Source organism: Mus caroli, unplaced genomic scaffold (assembly GCF_978045245.1).
Source record: "Mus caroli unplaced genomic scaffold, Mus_caroli_1 scaffold_6, whole genome shotgun sequence".
In the NCBI taxonomy this organism is placed as follows: domain Eukaryota; kingdom Metazoa; phylum Chordata; class Mammalia; order Rodentia; family Muridae; genus Mus; species Mus caroli.
Genome location: NW_028227261.1, coordinates 27,380,229 through 27,401,385, shown reverse-complemented (window position 1 = coordinate 27,401,385; position 21,157 = coordinate 27,380,229). Strand labels below are relative to the sequence as shown.

The 21,157-nt window shown below is 51.0% G+C and overlaps 1 protein-coding gene across 2 annotated transcripts in view; it reads right to left on the bottom strand.

The window, feature by feature from the left end:
• Serinc2 (serine incorporator 2) overlaps positions 1-20,472 on the bottom strand; it is a 36,389-nt gene extending 15,917 nt beyond the window's left edge. For both annotated transcript variants that reach the window (XM_085838918.1, XM_021160306.2), the window contains exons 1-8: positions 20,353-20,472; positions 9,379-9,540; positions 8,570-8,760; positions 7,674-7,753; positions 7,100-7,237; positions 4,732-4,901; positions 2,806-2,896; positions 2,330-2,465 (exon numbers count right to left, since the gene is read on the bottom strand). In XM_085838918.1, coding sequence (XP_085695044.1) covers positions 2,330-2,465; positions 2,806-2,896; positions 4,732-4,901; positions 7,100-7,237; positions 7,674-7,753; positions 8,570-8,760; positions 9,379-9,540; positions 20,353-20,391 — 1,007 coding nt within the window. In that variant the 5' untranslated portion in view covers positions 20,392-20,472. The remainder of the gene's footprint in view (positions 1-2,329; positions 2,466-2,805; positions 2,897-4,731; positions 4,902-7,099; positions 7,238-7,673; positions 7,754-8,569; positions 8,761-9,378; positions 9,541-20,352) is intronic.
• Between the last annotated feature and the right edge of the window lie 685 nt (positions 20,473-21,157).

Here is a 21,157-nt window from a genome sequence, read left to right as displayed (position 1 = left end):
CAGTGGTTAAGAGCACTGACTGCTCTTCCAAAGGTCCTGAGTTCAATTCTCAGCAACCACATGGTGGCTCACAACCATCTGCAATGGGATCTGATGCCCTCTTCTGATGTGTCTGAAGACAATTACATCAGTATATATGTTCTCATCATATATGTAAAATAAATAAATAAAATCTTTTTAAAAAGCAGAAAAAGCACCAAACCAGGAGCTGCTTAAGTTTTTGTCATTTTGACACAAACTAGCTAGGGTCTTCTAGGAAGAGGGAGCCTCAATTGAGGGATTGCCTGCATCAGCAACAGCTTCTAGGTAGACTTTGGGACATCATCTAGATTAATGACCACTTCAGGAGGACCCAGAAGGACCCAGCACACTGTGGGTGGTGCCACCCAGGGCAGGTCGCCCTGGACTAAGAAAGCAGGCTGAGCAAGCTAGCGGGGGTAAGCCAGAAACTCATGTCCCTCCTCCTCAGCCCCAGGCCCCAGCTCCTGCCTCCTTCCGGGTTCTGGTTCTGACATCTTTCCAGGATGGAACAGTTGGAGCCTGGAAGCGTAAGCTGAAGTAAATCCTTCCCTCCCAAGTTGCTTTGGATCGTGGTATTTATCCCAGCAACAGAAGGAAAACTGATACAGCTTGTTTTGGGGGAGGGTGGAGAGTGTGTGCATGTGTATACATGGGTGCCCTTGCCTGTAGTAACATGGTGTGTGCGTGTGCGTGTGTATGTGTGTCTATGTGTAAACACTCGTGTAAGCCAGAAGATGATGTTAGGTTTCTTCCTCAACTGCTCAGCTACTTTAGTTTTTGAGGCAGGGTCTCTCATTGATCCTGGAAGGTGACATTTCAGATACACTGGCTGGCCAGCAAACTCCTGAGACTCCCCTTGTCCCCCACCCTGCAGGGCAGAGGTTATAATACTGTGCTTCGGGTCTCTGCTGGAGACCCACACTCAGGCCCTCTGGTTGTTTTGTATGAGCATCTCAGGCTGGCCCGGAACTCAGTCACGTTACAAGCCCAGGTTGTTCTAAAACTCACAGCAGCCCTCCCTCCTGCCTCTCCCTCCCAAAGGTTGGAATTACAGGCATGAGCCATGTCTGGAAACCTTGAACTTTATTAGTCTTAGGGATTTTGTTTTAGCAATCATTCATGTTTATGAAAAGGAAGGGAGGGGGGAGGAGGAGGTGGGGGAGGGGAGGGGGAGGAGTCAGTAGCAGAGCACTGGCCAATCACTAGCAAAGCCCCAGCCTGATCTCAGCATTGAAAAGAAAGACCAAACAACGCCACAAGTTGTCAAGATGGCAACCTCTGTGAGCTAAAAGTCCTTGCACAGCCTGGTGACCTGAGTTTCATCCTCAGAATCCATGTGACCTCCACATATATGCCATGGTACACATACTTTATTTTCTGGGTGCTGGCCTTTCTTGGACTTTTGAATGAGTCAGTGCATTTGACACTTAGGAGTTTTCTTTCTTTCTTTCTTTCTTTCTTTCTTTCTTTCTTTCTTTCTTTCTTTCTTTCTTTCTTTCTTCCTCCCTCCCTCCCTCCCTCCCTCTCCCTCTCCCTCTCCCTCTCCCTCTCCCTCTCCCTCTCCCTCTCCCTCCCTCCCTCCCTCTCTCTCTCTCTCTCTCTCTCTCTCTCTCTCTCTTTTTAACCTTATTTTTTTTTTACATGCATCGGTGTATTGCCTGCCTTCCTGTCTATAAGAAGGTGTCAGGTCACTTGGAACTGGAGTTGCAGACAGTTGTGAGCTGCCACGTGGGTGCTGGGAATTGAACCCGGGTCCTTTACAAGAACAACCAGTGCTCTTAACCACTGAGCCATCTCTCCAGCCACGCACTTGGAAATGTCTACAGCTTGTGTCTTGATACGTTTATTCTTCTGCTGTTTCGACTGGTCCACAGCATTGTTTTAATAAATGTTACAAGAGGAGTTTTCATGAAAATAACAAACAGGACCAGGGACGTGGTTCAGTGGGTCAAGTCACCAGCTGCCATACCTGAAGAGCTGAGTTCAATCCCCAGGGAGGGAACCAACTAAAAAGGGTCATTTTCTTGATTAATGGTTGATGTGGGAGGGCCCAGCCTACTGTGAGTAGTGCTACCCCTGGGCGAATGAGCCTGGGTTATATAAGAAAGCAAACTGAGCGTGCCACCAAAAGCAAACCAGCAAGCAGTGTTCCGCCACGGTGAACTGTGAGTGAGCTGTGTAAGCCAAAATAATCCTTTTCCTCACCACACTGGATTTGGCTGTGGTATTTATCACAGCCGTAGAAAGCTCCATGGTCTTCCCTCCCTCCCCCAGTCAGTCCCCCTCCCAGAGCCCAAGCCCGTGGTACCTAATGAAGAAGGTGCACAGGATGAAGATGACGAGGCCCACGATGCTCGGGGCATCCCACCATACTGTGCTGTAGTCCTCCAGGTCTACCTGGCCTGTTCCGTTTTTAGTGGGCAGGTGAGGGTTGCATTTTTGGTCTGAGGAAGGAACACAGACACCTTGAACCTTTAGCTGACTGGATCTACGAGTCAGGGAACTTTGAGGATAGCAGAGGGCTGACCCAAGAGGACACACACACACACACACACACACACACACATACACACACACTTGACCTTCCAAGGACCAGCAGCAGAAAGCACATGGCAGATACAATGAAAGAAACAATTCCAGGAGCAGATGAGACCCTCGTGCTCACCCCACCCCACCTCCCACCCCCGCACACACACACCCTGTGCCTCTGGGTGGCCCAGACACCTGCGATGTCCCTCACACTTCAGCAGGTTGCCTTGGACCAGAGGCTTGTCTCATACTCACCAGGGACGTTGGACAGGGCGGACCAGGTGACAAACATTGTATACAAGGTTATGACGGAGGCTTGCAGCAGACCTGAGTTGGGCTGAGCATCCTGGCAATGAGAGTTCACAGGTAAGAGCCCAGGCCACTCAGCACCCCAGATCACTCACCACTCCTTCCTATCCAAAACCGGAGCCCTAATTCTTTCTCTCCACATGTTCAGGTCAATTTCTCCAGCTAGCTCAGCGTCACTTGCCTGTACCCCACTGTCACACTCCAGACACCCTGACACTCAACCTGCTCTGCAAATCTCTTCCCCCTCCATGGCTTTGAAACCAGACATATTCCTGGCCCCTCTGCTTGGGAGTGGGTGGGTGTAGGGGGTGAGCGGGAGAGAGGGAAATAAGGTTCTGAACTCCTGCTATGTTAACTCGTGCCCCACCAGCTCCCTGCCTTTGATCCACAAAGCTCTCAACCAAACTTGTTTAGTTTGGCCTTGACTCCTACTGATGGATTTTGCCCGCTCCACACTCCATGCACAAGCTCTGGAGTCAGCCCTCCTTGGTTCAAATCCCAGCCCCACTGTTTACTAGCCTTGGCTAAGTCTCTTCTTCATCTTCTTTCTGTAGAAGGGTGTGTGTATGTGAGAGTGTGTGTGTGTGTGTGTGTGTGTGAGAGAGAGAGAGAGAGAGAGAGAGAGAAAGAGAGAGAGAGAGAAAGAGAGAGAGATCATGCATGTGTATGTATGTGTGAATGTATGCGTGTATATATGTGTGTGTGTGTGTGTGTGTGAGAGAGAGAGAACGTGAGTGTGAATGTGTGAGTGTGTACATGAATATGTATGTGTGTATGTGAGTATGAGTGTGTACGTGTGTGTGAGAGTGTACATATGTGTATGTGTGTACTCGTACGAGTGTATGCATGTATGTGTGAGTGAGCATTGTGTGAGCATGTGCATGTATGTGCATGTTTGAGGGCCAGAGGGCAACCTCAGCTGCTGTCCCTCAGGATCCGTGTCCTTTGTGTGTTTTGTGACAAGGGATCTCAGTAGGACCTGGTGCCCGTCAGTTTGACTGGACTGGTAGTCCCTACCTCCAGCTCTTGGGTTAAAAGCGTACCTGACTTTTTGACATGGTGCCGGAGATCAAACCCAGGCCCTCATGCTGGTACAGAGAGCACCTTACTGTCTGAGCCATTCCCACCCTCTCTTACTCCTTTAAGCCTGTTTGTTCCTCAGTGACGCAGAGACGACAATCTGAGGAATGAGAGACACGGGTGACAGGTGCCAGGGATGACTGGTTCCTGCCCTCCTCCTTCCTGTACTCCACACAGCAGAGCGAGGTGACAGCAGGTGCCCACCCGATGAGCCCCGTGTGCATCTCCCTTCATAGGCTCCAACCTTCACCATGGGAAATGAAGGCTCTGAGCAGAAAAGAGGCCCCCAACCTTTGTACTAATGACTCCCCCAAAACTTAAGCTACCTGTGAACACTGAGATCCAAACTGGGAAGTCCTTGTGAAAGGACCATTCTGCCAGCCCTGTCCATTGTCACAGAGGGTCTGAGATAGGAAGTCAGGAAATTGTACCCCACTCCCCGATACCTCCATTTGAACTCCGAACATCTTTTCTCTTGACTGGCACAAAATTAGTTACTAAAGCAACAGCTGGAGCTTGATACCTATCTGCCCAGTCAGACTTCCATACTGAGAGCAATCCCAAAGAGCATTTTCTACTTTAGGAAGGAGAGGCTCCAGCACGGTTAAAGCACTTTTCTAGGGCTGGAAAGATGGCTCAGAGATTGAGAGCACTGACTGCTCTTCCAGAGGTCCTGAGTTCGATTCCCACCAACCACATGGTGGCTCACAACCATCTATAATTAAATCTGGCGCCCTCTTCTGGGGTGCAGGCATATATGCAGGCAGAACATCTGCAAAGGGGGTTGCTCACCTGGACCTTGGGCAGGACAGCAATGATGGAGACGCAGACACAGAAGGTGAGGTTGAGGCTGATGAAGACCTTGCCCTCATGGCAGGCACCAGACTCCGTGTAGTAGACGAACATCAGTGCCACAGCGGCGATGGACAACAGGTAGAAGAGGAAGGTGAAGAAGAAAAGGCCTGGGCAGAGGTGTGCAGAGCAACGCTCAGATCCGGGAGGCAGAGGGAGGAACACCAGTCACCCTAGGGGACTGAGCCGCTCTCCTGCCACAGGCCTCAGTTTCCTAACACAGAGAGTGGCTCCCCACGGCGCCTCTGTGAGTTCCTGTCCCAATCCAACCCATAGTGACTCGCATGCTATGAAGGCGACTGTCACTCTGAGTACAATAAAGACAAACAGGGTTGTAGAAGACATCATTGCACCTCTGTCATTCAAGAGAATTTTCAGGACTGTTGAGATGGCTGCAGTTCAGCATTCAGGAGCCCTCTTTGCCCTTACAGGGTTCAGTTCCCAACACCCACATGGTGGATCACAACCATCTGTAACTCCAGTCCCAGGGGAGGTGACACTCTCTGCCGGCATAGACACCAGGCACACACAGTGCACAACATACATGCAGGCAAATACTCATCCACATGAAATAATCCAAAAAAATTTGCCAATAAAGTCCTCAAGACCAAATAGAATAGGAGAGATCCAGCTTTTATAGTCCGTTATCCTTAATCTCTGCCTAAATTTCGAGTTTGGGTTAGACAACTTCAACAGCTAAAATTTTGTAATCTAGAAAAAAAATAGGGCTGGAGAGATGGCTCAGTGGTTAAGAGCACCGACTGCTCTTCCAAAGGTCCTGAGTTCAATTCCCAGCAACCACATGGTGGCTTACAACCATCTGTAATGAGATCTGACGCCCTCTTCTGGTGTGTCTGAAGACAGCTACAGTGTACTTAAATATAATAATAAATAAATCTTTAAAAAATAGTTATCAATAACTAATCCAGCAATAAACCCAGGCTTCAATTCAAACTCAAAGTATTCCATTTTTTAAAATAGTCACACTGATGCGATTGTTGTTGCTGCTGCTGTTGCTGTTGCTGCTGTTGCTTTGAGACAGGGTTTCTCTATGTGGTCTTGGCTATCCTGGAACTTGCTCTGTAGACCAGGCTGGCCTCAAATTCACAGACATCTGCCCCTGCCTCTGCCTCCAGAGTACATTAAACTATGGACTACCACACCAGGACCTTTGTGGTGTCTTCTGAAAGGGGGTATATTTCATGCAGTTCAGTCTAAGCCTCCAACTCACTATTTAGTAGAGGCTGGCCTTGAACTCTTGACTCTCCTTTCTCTATCTCCCATATGCTGGGCTTGCAGGTGTGAGTATCAAACCTAGTTTTGTGTGTGTGTGTGTGTGTGTGTGCATGTGCTGACGTGTGGGGGCACATGTGCCATGGCACACATATGAAAGTCAGAGGATGACTCTGGATTCTTTGAGGATTCTCTTCTCCCATGTTTATGTAAGGTCTGGGGATCAAACTCAGGGCACTAGGTTTGTGTGACAAATGCTTTCACCTTATTGCCACTATCATAGTCAACTTGGCACAACCTAGAATCACTTGAGAAAGGAGTCTCACATGAAGAGCTGCCCAAATCAGATTGGCCTGTGAGAGACCAATGTCTACAGGCGACTACCTTGCTTATTAATTGATGTAGGAGGGCTCAGCCCACTGTGGGCGGCTCGATTCCCTAAGCAGGTGGTCCTTATACAGGTGGCTGTATAAGATGGCTAATTAAGCATGAGCCTGTGAGCAGCCAGCTAGCAACATACTTCTGTGGCTCCTTCCTTTCGTTTTTCTTTCTTTTCTTTTTTCTCTTTTCTTGAGACAGGTTTTCTCTGTATAGCTCTGGCTGTCCTAGATGCTCTATAGAGCAGGCCAGCCTGGAACTCTCCCTCCCAAGTGCTGAGATTAAAAGCATATACCGCCACCACCACCCAGCTCACACTGTGCTTTTTGTGTGGCTTCTGGGAATATAAAATCAGGTCGTCATATTTTCAAAGAGAAATGAGTGCTAGCCCAGCCTTTCTTGAAGACTTACAATAAGTACAAGAGATTCAGCAGGGCAATCTGCTGCTAGGATGTCAACGACCAAACACCACTTAAAGTACAGTTGAGCCACCCACCACCGAAAGAGCCTGGCCCATTCCCTGCTGTGTGCAGTCTTTCCTGCAGAAGCTACTGACCTCACCCCCCCCCCAGGGCCCCTCAGGCAGCTTCCCACAACCATCAGTCTCTTCCTCCACCCCTCCGCAAACCTCCTCAGCTCCAGACCCTGATCCATGAGGGACCCAGTCCCTCAGTGTGGAGGCTGGCAGGACACTGACCTGCGTACCAGGCTGGAGAGTCACACTCCTCGGCCTTACACAGCCACCGCTGATTCCAGGAGTGGGCAAAGTCAACAAACAGGATCAGCTGGATGAGGATGAAGAGGAAGGAGCCCACGACGCCAAAGTAGAACCAGACTGTGGAGAGAGGGCTGTGAGGCAGGGGGCTGGCGCCACAGGCCCAGCTATGGGGACAACAGGGAGGGCCCCAGGGTTCCCAGCATAGCTTCAGTCAGGCATTCTTTCTCAAACACACAGATTCATTCAGTAGACTCTCACATCATCCTCTGCATGGAAGACACCAGAGAAGTAGAGTCCCCCTTTCACGGTTTGGCTAAGTAGCGCTCAAGCTAGATGGTTCCCCACCCAGAGTGACCCAAAGGCATTAAAGCCAAGCATCAGCGTGCTACCTAGTAAAGAGAATGTGGAAGACCAGCTGCCATCTGGAGTCAGTGAGATGCCAAGGCAAAGAGCCACCTACCCTACCACCCACCCCACCCACCCCACCCACCCTACCACCTATCCACCACCCTCCTTTCTGCCCCTCCCCTCCACTGTCCCTAGAGCCACCTACTCTTGGGAAAGGAGCCATCAGGGATGTAGAAGGCGCCCACAGTGATACCCACAAGGATCAGGAATTTAAAAAACCAAAACCTGCAGGAGAAATGAAGAGGAGAGCTGAGTGGTAGGTGGCGGGGACACACAGAGCCAGAGCAGACGCAGCCCAGAAACTCCACCCCAAGAAACCGGTCCTGGGGAGGTGAAGGGCCTTCCTGGTGATCTGATAGATATAGGTTCTTTCCCATTCCGAGAAAAAGCCTGGAGCTCAGGCCAGTGGGAAGAACCAAGCAAGGAGACTGTTACTAAGCTACTACTGTGTGAGCTCAGGCAAACCGCTACCTTCTCTGAGTTGTTTCCTCATTTGTGAAATGGATGAGAGGAGAGGTTGGGGAAATAGCTCAATTGGTGAAGTGATTGTCATGCAGGCATGACGACGGCCATTTGATCTCTAGTAAACACATAAAAACCCAGACATGGGCTGGTGAGATGGCTCAGTGGGTAAGAGCACCTGACTGCTCTTCCGAAGGTCCAGAGTTCAAATCCCAGCAACCACATGGTGGCTCACAACCACCCGAAATGAGATCTGACGCCCTCTTCTGGTGTGTCTGAAGACAGCTACAGTGTACTTACATATAATAAATAAATAAATCTTAAAAAAAATTATAAAAAAAAAAAAACCCAGACATGCTTGTCCCTGGGGGGCTGGCTAGCCAGGCTAGTGGAATCAGCCCCAGGTGAGATACCCTGTTTCACAAAATGAAAGGTATGGACGGCTCCTAGGGATAGACGAGGCTGACCTCTGGCTTCTAATGAGTCTGAGGATGGAGTCTAGAGATCTCTGGGGACAGGCAGAGAGGACAACCCCCCCCCCCAGGGGAGTGTGCCAGGGTGTAGGTGGCCGCCCCTCACCCGTTCTGGATGGCTGCTCGCGGGTCCCGGCTACTGCGGACACAGGTCATTAACAGCATGAAGAAGAAGAAAAAGGCTGCCGTGGCAAAGCACATACGGTAGACAGCGCGGAAACCCAGCAGGGAGCCGCAGTCCAGGGGCCCCTGCAGGACCAGGGGTTGCTGGGTCCTGTCCTCACACACCCAGGGCAGCTGTGGAGACAACAGAGAGGATTGAGGGGTCCCACCCACCGGAACCCTGCAGTCTGCCATCAGGTCTGAGCCTGCCTCCATCTCTAAGGCCTGTTTCCCATCCCGTGTTGCTCTGAACACTAAAAAAGGCCACCCAGGCCCCTAACCCATAACGGCTCCCCCCTAGCTGATCATTTCCCTGATGCTCTCCGCCTTTCCCCCTCCACCCCCCTTCGCCCACCCCCTATTTCAATACTGCTACATGTGGAGCCCTGCTTCCCAGAACGGTTTCCCCTCCTGTCTTCAGTAGAACCCCTAAGAGGCCCACGGAACCCCCAGGGAGAGTCGGTCTCTCTCCGACTTGACTTCCTAGGGATGGATCCACACCTACGCACTGGCCAAGACAAGAGTCCCACCCTGGGCTTCAACCCTTGAGGGGAGACGCACTTCCGGGACCTGCCTGCAGAGGGCAGTCGTGATGAATTGAATTCTCCTCTGAGATCCACCTTGTAGGAGGTTCAGGTGATCTCCCACCCCTGCCATCTATACACCATCAGTACCTGGAATGTCAACCACCTTACCTTGCCTGTGGAAGGCGGGGAGACCCAGGCGCCTCCCAAACCCCTCCCGGATACTCACCTTGTAAAGCTGACTCTCCACTCCCGGGCTCAGCATGATGATGGATACCAGCACCCCCAAGAAGAGGAAGCTGGTGAAGAGGAGGCGGCTCACCGTGGAGTTGCGGGTTGAGGGGCAACAGCCGCATAGGATGCAGGGTGCAGAGCCACAGAGGCAGGATGCCTAGCAGAGACAAGGATGGTAGCCTCGTTAGTCCCTTCCCCCCCACTTAGGCACACAGCACCCACCAGCTGCTACATCTAAGTCTTCAACTCTGTGATGAGCTGGGGAGATAACCCCATTTAATCTTCTAGCCAGGGACTGAACCGGAATCCATACGGGACCACAAAGCCCATAGGCAGCAGAAGACGGCTGGGGTCATACTATTTACCAAGTAGACAGAGGGAATGGTTAAAAAGAAACCCAGCTGTCACTGACAAATGACCTATGTGACCTGTCACTCAACTCTGATCCCAGATCATCTTCCATAAAAGGATCGGTCACAACAGTAGGCACTCTTTACAGGTAATTGTGAGAACAGACAGACAGACAGACAGACAGACAGCCCCTTAAGAACCCTGTCTCTTCCCCAGTTCATTTTTCTCTATGACTCTAATGTTCTTTGTATCTTGTCTGTCTTGTAGCTTCTTTGTAACAAAGATGGATTTATTTTGTCTGCTTGTTCACAGGGTCAGACCCTGACACAGTACCGGGAACCTATTAGAGAATCATCAACTACGTGTTCAATGAACTTGAAATCTCTAGCAAAGAACCATGTTAAGACAGGCATTCAGGGCTGGTGAGATGGCTCAGTGGGTAAGAGCACCCGACTGCTCTTCCGAAGGTCCAGAGTTCAAATCCCAGCAACCACATGGTGGCTCACAACCATCCGCAACGAGATCTGGCATCCTCTTCTGGAGTGTCTGAAGACAGCTACAGTGTACTTACATATAATAAATAAATAAATCTTAAAAAAAAAAAAAAAGACAGGCATTCAAACGTCTGGAATTGAGACTTCTCTGCATCTGTGTTTTGCCTGGGGCTGACCCCATTCCGACAGCAGGTGGTGACATAAATGCTTCCCATCATCCACTGCTTCCTATCATCCACCGTCGAACCTGCAGCTTTCCCGGGCTGACTACTGAGTGACTACGGAGGCTATACCATAACTGAGTCAACGAAGAAGAGACTCGCTCCTCTGGAAAGCCAGTCCCTTTGAGCGCAATCCTTGAGGAAATAACCTCCCTGGCCAGCCACAAACAGTCCAAGTCCTTACCCAGGTATTTAAGAACCCAAGAGCAAAAGTCTTTGGTGGATCTTCAGAGCTTACAGCAAACGTTGTCCAAATTCAATAAACTATTCGGGCTACTCAGAGATGCACACTTCTGTGTCGGAGCAAAGCAGGCTGGTTTTGACTGGGTAATGACAAATCCTAGAAGGCCTCCCTGAGGAAGTGGCTTAAGGTGAGGGCTTAAAGGATCAGGCAATGCCAGACCCAGAAGGGAAAGCACGCTCCTATCCAGGGCATCTGAGGAAGGAATGTGAAGAAGACACGGTGTGCCCATGCTGATGGGACCAGACATACAGTCTGCCCAAAAGACCCTGGTTTTCATCCACAGGACAACGGACATCCTCGGCTGCAGAAACAGCCTCCCCTCATAGGATCAGCTCCACTGACTGAAGCTTCTGAGGCTCTGGCTCCTCTGAGAACTTTCTAGACCCATTAGGGGCACAACACTGAATTACTGCCTTCCCACCTGCCTCTTCTCCCAGACTGAAACCTCCCTGGAAAAACTCTCTGTCACTTTTTTTTTTTTTTTTTTTGGTTTTTTTTGAGACAGGGTTTCTCTGTGTAGCCCTGGCTGTCCTGGAACTCACTTTGTAGACTAGGCTGGCCTCGAACTCAGAAATCCACCTGCCTCTGCCTCCCGAGTGCTGGGATTAAAGGCGTGCGCCACCACGCCCGGCTCTCTGTCACTTACAAAGCCATTGCAACAAGGATGCCAAATGCGGCACAAAACTGTTCTCAGACACTGGCCCCACCCTTCCGGCAACTTCCGGCCACGCCTTCCAGTTGTTCCCTGAAGCCCCACCTCCTAGCTACAGCCATTTTGGGGTAAGCCTGAGTGATGTCTCATCTGATGAGGTCAGAGGTTAAAGGGCTTAGCAGAGGTCATAGGGCAACATTGGCACAGCACAAGAGGCTGGGAGACAGAAGTAAATGATCGGAAGGGTTAGCTAAGTGTAGGGACAGAGGAAAGCACTCCATCGGGCGCACTGCACGCTTCCCATCTGAAAAAGTGAAATTGATACAGGAAACAGCCATGCACTCCCATAATCCCCAGCACTCAAGAGCCTGAGAGCTGAGAAAGAGGACCATTAGCTGAGCTAAATAATGTGTCTGACGCCAGCCTGCTCACCCCTCTCACCACCCCAAAAAGTTTCCTATGACCAAGGTCTGTAAGTCAGCCTAGAAGACTGTGCCACCAGAGGCCGGTCTTTGGCGAGACACACCATTGCCCAGCCCAAGGCTCCCAGATGAGAGTGCTGATTAATCTCTAACCTCCACAGCCAAGCAAACAACCCCTGCACGGCTGGAGCAAACCCCTCCCACCTCGGGTGCCTGGTTCCATTAGGCCCCACCTCTGGCCTGGTACACTTTCTCTTTGTGACTTGGAACAGACATGCTACCAGGTTCCAGTGAGATGCAGTTTCCGCTCAAACCCCAGGTGCTCCTCCAGGGGCTCCTGGTACCAGAAACCTCAGTGTGTCTGGGGACTTATGCACACCCAGAGGGCCCTGGTTAAGAGAGACACGGGCCCACCACAGTGCTTTCCAGCACACAAGTCCACCCCATTTGATCTGCACCCCCCACCCTGGCTCTGTCTGGACCAGTTCCCACTTGAACTGCTTCCTACAGACACACTGGCCTCTGAACAGGAGGGAGAGACACATGAGCTCACAGGAACACGGGAAGGACACTATGGAGCTGTACCTGGCACGAAATAACAGCAGGAGGCTGACCACCAGGTGCCTGTCATATACATCATGGTATCCCACAAATGGGCTGCTCTACTATGGGGGCAGGTAGGGAGGGGTGTGTGTGTGTGTGTGTGTGTGTGTGTGTGTGTGCTGTAGCACATTAGATTATCATCTGTTCCCTACAAGTGTTTTTAGGGACAACCAGGAGGGAAGATGAACGGTTTAGGCATACCCATACCCAGCTGGCTCCAGAGCTGTGTGGCTTCTCAGGGGAGGGTCAGTTCTCCCCTGCCACCAGTGTGCAGGCACCAGAGGCTGGGCAGCCACTTTCTGGGGCTCACTGCAGAGAGTTCCCTAGGGCCGGTCAGATTCCAAGAAGTCTTCTTGCTGCAGGGCCTAGTGATACATTTTATCTTGGTACTCAAGAGGCAGACCTCTGTGAGTAGAGTCAGCCTGGTCTACATATCAAGATCCAAACCAGCCAGGGCTACATAGAGAAATCATAACTAAAAAGGAAAGGAAAATGGCGGAGGCAGGAAGATGGAAGATTGGGAGTTCAAGGCCATCGTCAGCTATGTGGTAAGTTTGAGGCCAACCTGATCAACTGGACACTATCTCAACAAATTGAGTTGTTTCTGCAGTGCTGGAGACTGAGCTAGAGCTTGTGCCAAGCCAACACTTAACTACTGGGCAGTGTCTTCAGACATTAATTTTATTTTTTTAACTTTGAAATAAGATCGCCCCAAATCACCCAGGCTAGCCTTGACCTTACTCACACCCTGAATGTGGCTAAAACCTTTATTGTTTTTATGTTTGTGAAATATAATATAAACACTTGTAGGGAACTGAGTAGGCAGAAGAGATAACTGGGCAAGGGGGAGGGGGTGGTTTTAAGTTGTATTTAAAACAAAATGGCTTTCACTCCTAGCTATATATCTGAAAGAACTGAAAGCCACACTCAAACCAATTCTCTCTCTCTCTCTCTCTCTCTCTCTCTCTCTCTCTCTCTCTCCCCTCTCTCTTTTCTCTCTCTTCTCTCTCTCACACACCCCCATGTTGCCTGCAGGCTGAGCAACCCCATCCTTGGGTGGGTGGCCAGATGAAGTCTGGTCTAGATATCCACTAGAATGTCAACATAACTCTTAAAAGGGAAATGCTAAGCGCGGCAGTACAGGCCTGTAAACCCAAGCATTTGGAAGGCAGAGACCGTTCAGGGCCAGCCTGGGCCACACGGTGAGATGTGTCACAAATAAATAAATAAATTCCAACACATGCTACAGCCTGCAGGACACAGTTCCGGTTGACATAATCCAAGCACAAAGGACACGCATGGTATAAGGAACCCAGCTGAATTCACTGAGAGGAAGTTTCGGTGAGCTGGCATGGGGACCAGAGACTGAAGAGTCAACATGCATAGGGGTTTCCGTCTACGGAGGTGAAAAGACACTGTAGAGGGTGCCGGCGACAGCAGCACTTCAGTGTGAACAACTCTATGTTCTTGACCTGTAAGAAAACTGGCTAAAATTAAGGCAAGGGAGGCTGAGGCAGGAGCCCTGTGAGCCCCTCTGCCTGAGGTCAGTCAGGGCCACATACTGAGTTCTGGCTCAAAGGAAATAACAGCTATAGTGGCAGAATTTATGTGTATTGTGTCACAATACAAAGCTGGGGGCTGTGATGTAGCTCATTTGGTGCCTAACCTGCACAAAGCTTTGATTTAGATCCTGGGTGAGGTGATTCATACCTGTCCTCAAGAGGTAGAGACAGGAGAATCAGATGTTTAAGGTCATCCTCAGCTACATTGTGAGTCTGAGGCTAACCTGGGCTACATGAGACCCTGAAGGAGTGGGGAGAAGAGAAAAAAAAAGCAAGAGGGACGTGGGAGGGGAAGAGAAAGGAGAAAAAATAAGAGTAAGGGGGGGAAGGAAAGGAAAGGTGGGGTGGGCAAGCCGTTTCATCTCCCTGAACCTGTGGCCCCCGCTGAGTAGGAAGACTATAGCTCAGAGGCACTGGGCACATGTCTTGTGCATGATGCCCTGGAGGTCAATACCCAGCAATGCAAACAGACAAAGCTGGAGGCGATAATCCATGTGAGTCCTCCAAGAACTTGGGAATCAGGAGCAGGAGGATCATGAGTTCAAGGCTATCCTCAACTACATGAGTTCAAGACCAGCCTGAGTTACGTGAGATCCTGTCTCAAGAAAACAAAGTACCATGAAAGAGGGGAGAAAGAGCAAGAGGAGGGAGGGGAAGGGAAGGACAAGACAGTAGAAACAGCAGCCACGGACTGGAGAGATGGCTCAGTGGTTAAGAGCATTCCTTGACTGCTCTTCTGAAGTTCCTGAGTTCAAATCCCAGCAACCACATGGTGGCTCACAACCATCTGTAATGGGATCTGATGCCCTCTTCTGGGTTCTGAAGACAGCCACAGTGTACTCACATATAATAAATAAATAAATCTTTTGGAGAAGGAGAAAGAGAAGAAGAAGGAGAAGATGGAGTGGTACTGGGCAGTACTCTGTCCTTAAAGCTTATGCCGGATTTCCCCTCAAAGGCTATGGGAACTCCTGCCAGGAAGAATGACAACAGATTTATCCTTCGTGACAGAACTGTGGTGCCAGAATGAGGAAGCAGATGGTGGAGCAGGGGTGTAGAGAGTCACTGGCTGCTCTGAGTCACCCAGAAGAGAGGACTGACATCAGGAGACAGGGCGGCTGTGGCAGTTATCACCAGGTACCAGAGCTGACAATATTCACTCTGACAGTGCCACTTGGCCTGAGCTGGGTCATTTAACAAGGACTGTCTAAGATAAATGACAAGCTCCTTCAAGACTAAGACAAAGATCAAAGATCCCAATGTTAGGGATTACACTGCATGATATGATATGATATGATATGATATGCATCCCATCACCATTTATAAGCCAAAACTGGTGCAGGGATACACCCAGCAGCCTCCACAAACCACACTTCCACTGGCTGAGGCCACCCCAGCCTCTGACTGCAGGATGGCCCCACACCTCACCAGGGAGGGTCCTGAGCCAGCTTGGTGCCAACTCTTTCAGCTGACCTCTCTTTCTCTCCCAATCTCTGGACTCAGTGTCCTTATCTATGAAATGGGCTCTTGGGCAGGACACTAGCTTGGTCAAGCTCAGGATCTGTATATAGACAGCTCTGAGCTTTGTGGTGTCTCTGGTATTCCCACTTCCTCATTGGCAGCCTTCAGCAATTCGCCACCATGTGGTTTTCATGGCTTGGGTGCTAAATGCCAACTTAATACAAAATTCGTCCCTGCACTCTTCTCCATCCTGTTTAACTCCTACACCAGGAATGGGTGCCATTGTTCCTCTGATAGACATGGAGAGGATCATATGCTGCCCACAGTGGGCAGATGGGAAGATGCCAAGCCAGGGTTCGAGCCCAAGGCTTGCACAGTCCCTCAAAGGCACAACCCTCCCTAAAACTGCGGGCCGTCCAGGCTGTGTGACTTGTCCTCTGTGAGCCCAGCCTATCTCCTCCTCTAAGGCAGGACTCACCTGTCCAGTGCAAATGCCAGGCGGAAGTGGACATCTGGGTCACAGCCAGGAGGAGAACACAAAAATCTCCCATCAACCCAGGCACCCAGAAACACCGGGGGCCCTCCCATCTCTCCATCAGAACTTCTCCTGGGCCCGAGGAACAGCTCAGTGGGTAAGAGTGCTTGCTTTAGGGGCTGGAGAGATGGCTCTGTGGTTAAGAGCACTGACTGCTCTTCCAGACGTCCTGAGTTCAAATCCCAGCAACCACATGGTGGCTCACAACCATCTGTAATGGGATCTGAGGCCCTCTTCTGGTGTGTCTGACGACAGTGACAATGTACAGCATACAGCTACAGAATACATAAGATGAATAATTTTTTAAAAAAAAGAGTGCTTACTGCCAACATGAGGACCAGAGTTCAGATCCCAGAACCCACGTAACAAGTCACGGGTCTCATAGACACCTATAACCAAGCTTCTGGACAGAGAGGCGACAGGAGGATAGCTGGAGCTTGCTGGCGTCCAACCTAGCCAAGACAGCATGAGCCCCAGGATCAAGGAAAGACCCCCCCCCAAAGAAAAAGGTAGAGAGGACATCTGACATTCGTCTGGCTTCTGTAGGTGCACGTGTGTGCAAGCGCACATATGCCTGAACATACCTTCACACACACAAATAAACAAATCTTTAAAACCTTCATGCCATGGGGCAGCTTTTCATGGAAGCAGGGAGCTGCTGGCATTAAGGAGAGTACCTCCCCCCCGCCCCCGCACCACCTAGTCATCGAATCTAGCTGATCCAGCTTCTCCACCATCAAAATGGGGATTGATGCTCCGAGACGATTCCCAGGCACAGGATGCAAGCTAAGGATGATCAAAAACTTGGATCCTTCGTTTTACTCGTTTTAAATTTTAACTTTTAGTTTTGGGGTTTTCAAGATAGGGTTTCTCTGTGTAAGCTCTCACTGTCCTAGAACTCACTCTGTAGACCAGGCTGGCCTCAAACTCAGGGATCCATCGGCCTCTGCCCCCCAAGTGCTGGGATTAAAGGTGTGCGCCACCACCACCTGGCAGGATCCTGCCTCCATTTCCCAAGTGCTAAGATTGTAGGTGTGAACCATCATGCCCAGTTTATGCCATACTGGAGATTAAACCCAGGGCTTCATCCACACTAGGCAAGTATTCTACCAACTAAGCCATAAACCCACCAGAAATGGAAATAATATCAATCACATCACTGGGGTATCTGTGAAGATTAATCAAAAGCACACATACACAAAGAGACAGTTACTGTTGATTGTCAATTTGACAGGATATAGAACAATCAGAGAGACAAACCTCCTGGCATGTCTAATGAGGGGGTATCTTACATTAGTCAACCAAGGTGGGGCGACCCATGTAAATGAGAATAACAACATTCCATGGGCTAGGGTCCCGGGCTGAAGGAAGAGAAAGAGATCTGAGCACAAGCATCTATCTCTCTCCACTTCCTGACTGCCGGGGCCATGTGACCAGCGACCACAAGCTCCTGCTACAAAGTCTGTTCTGCCTTAATAGACAGACCTCTCCAGCCTGAGCCAAGATAAACCCTCCCCTCCTTAAGTTGCTTTTGTTGGGCATTTTGTTGCAGCAAGGAAAGTAAATACTTATAAATAAATAAGTATCCTTCTTGCACTGCTGGGCCTGAGTCACGAGGTAGCTCCATTCCTGGGTGCCGACCTATAATAAGGATAGAGTGAGTGGTGGTCATGGTTGGCATGGTCACCTCTAAAACAGGATAGCAATGCCAGAGGGCTTCATGGAGAGTCAGTGAGAGAGCACGATCCTGGACCTTAGTACAGCACCTGGCACACTAAATGTCAGAGGAAACAAAGCCAGGGGCAGGTCCTTCACAGATGTTGGACACTAAGTAGCTTCAAGTCTCCCCCAGAATGTGGTTGGGGGTGTGGATGAGAGAAGACACCTGGACCAAGAGTGAGATTTTTTTTTTCCAGAGGGGAATATATATCCCAGGCTTGCTTGACAATCACTATGTAGTAGAAGCAGATCTTGAACTTCTGCCTCTACATTCTTTCTTTTTTTTTTTTTTTTTTGGTTTTTCGAGACAGGGTTTCTCTGTATAGCCCTGGCTGTCCTGGAACTCACTCTATAGACCAGGCTGGCCTCGAACTCAGAAATCCACCTGCCTCTGCCTCCCAAGTGCTGGGATTACAGGCATGCGCCACCACTGCCCGGCTCTTTTTTTTTTTTTTTAAGATTTTATTTATTTATTTCATGTATGTGGGTACACTGCCACTGTCTTCAGACACACCAGAAAAGGGCATCAGATCCCATGACAGAAAGTTGTGAGCTGCTGTGTAATTGCTGGGAATTAAACTCAGGACCTCTGGAAGGGCAGCCAGTGCTCTTAACCTCAGAGCCATCTCTCCAGCCCCTGCCTCTACATACTGAATACTGGGGTGGCAGACATGCATCACTACACCTGGCTTCAGACTCTTAAAAATTATATTTTAGATTTTTTTTATGTGTATGAGTACGAGCACACAATGCCCAAGGGGATCAGAAAGGTCATCTCGTCCCTTGGAACTGGAGTTACAGCTGCCATGTGGGTGCTGGGAAGCCACCCTGGGGTCTCTGGGTCAACAGCCAGTGCTCTGAACTGCTGAGCCATCTCTCAGTTCCCTGCCTTCAGATGTTAAACCCGACTGAATCCCCCTGTGCTTTCACTGTGTAACCTGAGGGGAGAAAGTTAACTCCCAGGAAGCTGAGGGTCTGAGCAGTCCTGGCTGGCCTCAGCTCCATAGACTGCAGACTGGGTGACTCAGAGCAGATCTTGGCTCTGTTCTCTGGATGGAATTCTCCACCTACGTCTCCTCCTGGGTGACAACAGCTCCCACAATGCCCACTCACTGTACACAGGAGCTGGGCGGCAGTTTCCACCTTTCATCTGCCCATATCACCAAGAGTATACCAAAGGAGGTACTGTGGTGGCCTTCAGTTCATGCATGGAGAGATCGAGATAGAAGGATTGGCCGAACTGCCCTCACAACCCCTCTCCCAGTAGGACATGGGTAACCAGGCAAGACCAGATGGGAATCATGGTCTGTGAGTGGGAAGGTCTCCCTCCCTAACCAGGAAGCAAACCCGTCCCAGGAAGGGGTATGAGCATCAGCAAGGAATAATAGCCTTACTCTGATCTCCTGTTCAGGCTTCTCTCTCTCTCTCTCTCTCTCTCTCTCTCTCTCTCTCTCTCTCTCTCTCTCTCTCTCTCTCCCTCACTCCCTCTCTCCCTCTCTTCCCCCCACCTCACTTCAGTGGAAAGAGAGGCCCAAGAGAGGACAAGAGCTGTGTCCAGGGACCCACGCCACTGCCTCCCCAGACTGAGCTAACTCTCAGAAAATGGCTACAAAGAAAACCTCTAAATGCGCAGCTCTCTCCTGGGCACCCGCTCCTAACACGCACACAAATCAGGGACAAAGGATGCAAGTCCTGAACGAACCTTCCTTCAGCAGCCAGAGCCCCTCTCCGCCCCTCTTTGTGTGGGGCCAGAAGGGGAGGGAGCTGTCTGAAAGAGCCTCAGATTTAATGAGGGGAAGAAGGAAAAGAAAGGGGGCTGGAGAAGTGGGGGCCTCCCGGTCGGGTATGGCCGGCTGGATCCCCTCCCCTGTGCTAGTTGCTGCCCCAAAACAGAGCTGGCCACCGGCCTGGTCCCCAAAAGTGGCGACCAGGTGGACACACGCAACCTCCCTCAATTTCTGGATCTTTCCAAATCCAAAGTTTGGCACAGGTAGTCAGTGACAACCGACACCAACCTCGCTCAAGAGCGGGATGGGGGGGGGGGGCTCCTGCCCACCCTTCTTACCCAACCCCCATCCCCTTTCCAGCTCGAGCTGGACGGAAAGGGTCCAGCGCTTGCAGGGGGAGTGCCCTAGAGTGAGCGGGCCGGACTGCGCGCCGAAAGAGGATGCAAACGGAGCCGGTTACGACGTTCAGACAGACAGACAGAGCCCGAATCCTGGAGATGTGAACGGGACAAACACAAAAGAACAGACTAAGCCAGGCGACAGGGGCAGACAGAATGACGGACGCTCTGCCAGAAAGACAGTAAGCACAGCGGGGCCGGGACCCTACCAGTTACACAAAGAGTCCCGCGCCCTGGAGAGAGACGCGCCACGCATCCTGGGGGCGCTCTGAGCTGGGGAGCGTGCAATGGCCGCAGGGCTCCCCGCACCCGCTGCCGGCCTCAATATCCCGGTTCTCGGAGTGACGGCGCCAAAGGCGCCAGGCCGCACCCCACCCCTCCCTCGCTGTCACCCGAGCCGCGACACCAGCTGTCCGGCGCACCGCGGCCGAAGCGGAGCAGCTGGGGGATGAGGATAAGAAGGGCACCGGTGGGACCTCAGAAAGGCAAGTTTGGAGGAAGCAAAAAGAAGAAAGTACTTGGAGGAAGAAGGTAGAGAAAAAGTGAGCGGGGCCGCGGCAGGGACGGGGTGGGCACTCACGCAGCTGAGCAGGGAGCAGGCCCCCAGACAGGCCCCCATGGCGGTGAGGGGCGCGGGGCTCGGGGCACCGGCCTCGGATCCCGGATCCGGTGGGACTCCAGGCGCTTGGCTGGCCCCACCCCAAACCCATCCCCGCCCCAGCCCCGCCCCACCTGCCGAAGCGACTCGTCACTTTCCGGCGACGCTCGGGGCCTCCTAGGACTCACCTGGGACAGGTGCTGGCGCCAGACATTTCCTAAAGAGGTTGAGATGGGGAAAGTCCAGCAACGACAGGGGCACAGCCCAACTCAACTCTGAGCTAGGATTGTCTGCTGAACCAAAGCGAGGATTTGGAAATACATCTGGATTTGAACTTCATCGGGGCCATTGTGTGACCGACCCCAAATACTGTCATTGTTAGAGGAAGTAAGAGGTGTCCTTCCCCGATGCCCTTGGATCTTGGCGGAAAACCTCGGCCCAATCTATGGGTGCTGAATGGTAAATTACTAGGCGGGGGCGGGGGGGGGGATGGTAATGTAGCTGAGTCGGTAGAGTGTTTCCAGAGAATTCATGAAGTCCTAGGTTTGATCCACATAAAACTGGGCATGGTGGCTCTGGCCTGTAACCCAGCACTCAGGAGGCAGGAATCACAAATTCAAAATTATCTTTGGCTGCATAGCCAGATCTAGGTCAGCCTGGGTTACATGGGATCCTGCCTTCAGAAAGAAAGAAGAGAAGGACAGACAGAGGGAGGATGAGGGAGGCTACTTTGCTTCTCTGAGTCTCAGTTTCCCCTATTGAAACTAAAGGTGCTAACCTCATGGGG